The sequence below is a fragment of the Gymnoscopelus braueri genome, assembly GCF_963280865.1.
Source record: "Gymnoscopelus braueri genome assembly, chromosome: 4".
Lineage (NCBI taxonomy): Eukaryota > Metazoa > Chordata > Actinopteri > Myctophiformes > Myctophidae > Gymnoscopelus > Gymnoscopelus braueri.
Window position 1 is genome coordinate 27,192,097 of NC_137605.1, and position 5,305 is coordinate 27,197,401.

General features: G+C 43.5%; 1 protein-coding gene across 1 annotated transcript; it reads right to left on the minus strand.

Annotated features, from left to right (window-relative positions):
* Positions 1-264: 264 nt before the first annotated feature.
* LOC308083538 (myelin-associated glycoprotein-like) lies at positions 265-4,928 on the minus strand (the record flags this gene model as incomplete). The annotated part of the gene is made up of 9 exons (XM_080425852.1): positions 4,880-4,928; positions 4,640-4,680; positions 4,168-4,536; positions 3,675-3,893; positions 2,815-3,084; positions 1,940-2,212; positions 1,196-1,462; positions 486-758; positions 265-341 (listed from the first exon to the last, which is right to left on the minus strand). The coding sequence occupies exons 2-9, from the start codon at positions 4,674-4,676 to the stop codon at positions 265-267; spliced, it is 1,785 nt and encodes a 594-aa protein (XP_080281978.1). The 5' UTR covers positions 4,677-4,680; positions 4,880-4,928.
* Between the last annotated feature and the right edge of the window lie 377 nt (positions 4,929-5,305).

Genomic DNA, 5,305 nt, shown 5'->3' on the forward strand with positions numbered 1-5,305 from the left:
GGTGTGAGTACAGACCCCTGTCGACAAAGTAGGGTTTTAGTGGTTAACAAATTAATTTGCATATCTGGTCGCACAGCCATGGTTGATATCAGGTGTTTGCTGGTCATACTGGCCTTGAAAGTCATATCCAGTTAATACTGGAATCTGGCACATCTGGGAAAACACAGGGGCGTATTCCGTTAAAGTATAAACATTTGCATTAATATTTTGTGAGTTAACACTATCACAACAAATGTGCTATACCTTCATGATCAGTAGAGACATCTACTGCAGCAGGGCAAGTCCAAGCACCAGGGCAATTCCAACTCCTCCATAGATGGTTGACTGAGATGAGGTTTCACCTATACCAGACAACATTGTCTTCATCAGGAACAACCGTGCAATGAGGGCCAGATTTATTAATGTGTGTGTGTGTGTGTGTGTGTGTGTGTGTGTGTGTGTGTGTGTGTGTGTGTGTGTGTGTGTGTGTGCGCGCGCTCACTTGCCTCTAGCGTAAAGTTTGACAAAAGCACTTCCGTGTTCATTGGTTGAGTTACAGAGGATATTGTTCACATTATCGTTATCTGGTGAAATGAGAATGAGAACCGATGTCAGGATCCTCCTGTTCATCTGAGCAGTAATGTTGAGTGTGCCATTAGCATGCGTGTTCAAAGGTGTCCAGTTGATGCTACCCAGAGGATGTGAATCAACTACACACTCACACCTGATGATGTTCTTGACCAAAGAACATGAAGAGGATGGCAGGATGATTGGAGCATCTGATGGAAGAGGATGGAGAAAAGTTAACATTTGGGTACATGAACAAGGCTCGCCAGCAGTCAGGATTAAGATAGCTGGGACTGTTATCTCCAGCTGGGACAGTAATCTCTAATGTAACACTGTAAATAGCTGACATTCGGGAACACTGGAAACTGTCTCTGGGTGATATAGAAATATATGTTGCCATAGACCGGTTAGCTCTACCATGAAATAAACTACCATAAATAAATTACTTGGCTGTGTCTAAGCTAAAAGAAAGAATACGTTCTAAATATAGATAGAGCAGCCCAGGAAAATATTTAATAATGACAAAACATCTATTATCTATATTTTAGCTTTGAGTAAGAATAGCCCAGCTACAAACTGTCCCATGGTCAGTGCAATATAAAATATGAATTATAATTTAAAGGTGAATACTCCTTGCATTGTCACTTACATTCCACATTGACTGCTGTGACTGGTGAGCTGGCCTCTCCCATGTCATTCCCAGCTAAGCAACGAAATGATCCAATGTCTCTGGTCAGCTCCATGAGGCAGAGGTCCTCAGTGTTCTCGCTGCGCTGGACGACATGTTGCCCCTGCATTTGGTACCATCTAAAGGAGCTCAGGGGTGGGTAGCCCTGGCCCAGGCAGGAGAGGGTAACAGTTTCTCCCACCATCGGCCGCACCGGTGACTGGCTGATGGTCACATTTGTCGGAGGGGCTGGTGGCTGGCTGATGGTCACATTTGTCGGAGGGGCTGGTGGCTGGCTGATGGTCACATTTGTCGGAGGGGCTGGTGGCTGGATGATGGTCACATTTGTCGGAGGGGCTGGTGGCTGGATGATGGTCACATTTGTCGAACGCACCGGTGACTGGCTGATGGTCACATTTGTCGGAGGGGCTGGTGACTGGTTGATGGTCACATTTGTCGGAGGGGCTGGTGGCTGGATGATGGTCTCATTTGTAGGAGGGGCTGGTGGCTGGATGATGGTCACATTTGTTGGAGGGGCTGGTGGCTGGATAATGGTCTCATTTGTCGGAGGGTCTGGAAAGGTTATATCCATGTAAGTGTGCTCCTATTAATGAGGCCATCCCATACTATGATACATTTTAAGATTGAGAATATCACTTAATTTGAAGCACTGAATTTGAGACATTTCTTTTGAATGATATCTTTGCAAAGAAGACATTTCACTACCTTTAACAAAGACTTTGAGAAGTCTTTTTTGTTGGCCGTGGGTGTTGTTGACCATACATGTCACAGACAGGTCCTGAGTAGCATCTGTAGTGGACCAAGTGTCCACTACTACGTGATTCGGGAGAGAGTCGACTGCAGTAGAAGTGGAGGCTTGTTGTTGTCCATTTACCTCCCAAAACACTGCAGCCGAAGGATGAGCCTTGACTAAACACCTGCACACCATGTGACCAGTGTGATAGGAACAGCTGGACTCTGGCAAAATTGTTGGCTCATCTGAGAAAAAAAACAATGAATGATGAATTGCCATGTGCAACGATTTGAGTGGGAAATCAGGCAACGTGTAATTAACCACTTAAACCCCATTATACCTGTTGACCAGGGTACCCAAGGGTCCTGTACTTCGCCCCTCCTTTTTCCTTCAACATCAAATCTCTTCACCAAATATAGGTCTGCTATTTTCGCTGAATGTATAAAGTTAATATTTGGGTACATGAACAAGCCTCACCCTCAGTCAGGATTAAGATAGCTGGGACTGTAATCTCCAGCAGGGACAGTAATCTCTAATGTAACATTGTAAATAGCTGACATTCGGGAACACTGGAAACCGTCTCTAGGTGATTGGCAATATAGAAATATAGAAATATACATGCATGTTGCCATAGACCCGTTAGTTCTACCATGAAATAAACCTTACTTGACTGTGACTGTGTACTTCGCCCCTCCTTTTTCCCTCAACATCTCTTCACCAAACATAGGTCTGCTATTTTTGCTGAATGTTTGCCTATTTTCACCGAATGCTCATCTACTGTATGATGACATGTCCAGAATAGGAATGCTAGGGTTCATGTGGTTAAAGTCATCTTTTGAGAACTCACATTCAGCCATGATCTCATAAGCAGCTGAAGAGTTGGCCCTGCCCAGAGCATTGACTGCCGTGCAGTGGAAAATGTTCTTGTCAGGGTTCAGCCTGGAGACCGTGATAGTCTTTGTGGTGTGGTTCAGAGCTGTGCAGAGGCCATCCTTCACACTGTACCACACGAAGGAACTGGCAGGGGGGTTAGCATCACTGGTACATGCAAGGGACACATCTGTACCAACTCTAACCACTGTCAAGTCTCCACGGATGTCCACAGACCTGGGGGAATCTGTAATAATAGGGCCAGAGGACGTGGAGGAAATTGACGATGTCACAAAATAAAAACACAACTGTGGAACATACAGTATTGCATGCAACATTGTTTCAGAGTGACGTCTGTTGCAACAGCTCACTTTCCTTTCTTTGTATTAATTATTAGTTCTTCCTCATTTTGGTGCTGACACAGGAGCTTAGAATGAGTTTCCTTTGTACACATTACCTTTGTACGTAACCTTATTCACCAAGAAGACATGGCAAAGCTGCACATTTAGTGAGAGAGACTGTTTTTCACTGCTCTGTACACCAATCCATAGCTCTAATGACTAAATGGACAAAAGATTCAGTTCAAGATCTCAAGGTAGTGGTTTTCTCAATCATTACGAAATAGCACCCTCTACTGCACGGAGTAAAACCTACACGTATTCTCAGCCTCATCTATTCAAAAGGTGGTTATTTGCACAAGCAAAGCTCACATTAACGATACAGTAACATGGTCATTGTAACAACAATGGTGACAGTACTCACAGCTCACGTTGAGAACTAACTTTTCAGCAGCGCTCTGTCCTCCTGGGTGCATGACCTCACACACAATGACCCTACCATGATCCTCTGCTTTGGCAGTGAATGTAAAAACAGAGCGGAGACGCCAGCGACCGTCTCCCTCATCCGTGTCGTTCACCTCTGCCTCACCTCCTTGCTTCCCAAAGGAAAGGGAGGGAGGATGTGCGGGGCAGGAGTGGATAACCTCACAGGAAACCCTCACATGGCGTCCCTCCACCTGCTCTCCGCTGACAGTCATTTCTGGCTTAGCTGCAGTTTCTGTAAAAGAAGACATATTTATAATATGTATGCACATTGTATGTGAAATACAAGAAGGTACCATAAATGGTGAGTGACATTTTTCTGACATTAGTAATTCACCCCTTTCAAAAATAAATACTCACAGGGATGGCATGTTTCAATGCTAGGTTTTCCAGGTTTTAAATTCAATCACCTACACATATTTCTCATCAAAGATCACTGCGTTTCCTGCATTTGATTACATCCCTGACTCCTGAGTAATTGAAAGTGTTGTTTGTCAGCTGACAGTTACCTGTGACTACCAGGGTTACCACCGTCTCATAGAAGTTAAACTTAGCTGAATCGATCCAGGCATAGATTTCCTGTCCATTGTCCAGGGCAATCATGTCATTAATCTTCAAAGTACAATTTCCATCAGCGGCATTGCCCATAAGTTCAGTTCTGCCTCTGAAGTGCACTATTACGTCTTGTGGCCAAGTCCTACTGTATACCAATGGGTAGCGCATCTTGGAATACTGGTACCAAACAACATCATGGGGCTTGTGAGAACTTGGGTGAGTGAAGGAACAGGGGATGACCACACAAGACCCAGTGAAGGCAGAAACCTGGGTTGGAATGGCAACACTCCACTTCTCACCCACCGCTAATGCACTCCAAACCACTGAAGACAGAAGTTGAGATAGGTGATTGATTAAAGCCCAAGCCCAAGCTAGCCATATACAAATGTGCATAAGACAACCAAAAAATGATAGAATCAAAAGTACCTTGAAGGACAAAACAGTGATGTCCTCTAAAGGCCATGATCCTGGGTCATGAGTTTAACATAAAAGTTAATATAATTTATGCAGGTTTCTGCTATACAGAATAAAAGATGAAAAGTCAAAAACACAGAATAATGTGGTAAGTGAATCAAATCATTATTTGCAAATTATATTCCACTTGCATAGCCATGCCCACATCTTGACATCATTAGTGCATTTAAAAAGTACTTTTAAAAAGAATACCTTGAATAACTTGTTGTCTCTGTTGATGATGGACCAACCAGTCCTTGACAGTCTTCACGTCACTCGCAACACTCTTCTCTTTTGTTTTTGATCTGTGGTCAAATCGGTTTAGCCACTCCCTCACATACAAACCACATCAAACTGGTATCATTTGACACGCAAGTTCCAAACAACTTTTTGTAGATGCTATAGAATCAGACACTCATCATCAAAACACAATAATAGCGCATAGACCGGAAGGGAGAAACAGAAAACATCTAAACACAATAATAGCGCATAGACCGGAAGGGAGAAACAGAAGCAGTCACAATCAAGGCCAAATGATATGAACAAAATATCATTTTTCATCACTATCTGCATTTCCCTAAGGTCAGTTCAAACATGCACAGTAGGATATGTATAATTATAAACATGTGTCAGCTACAG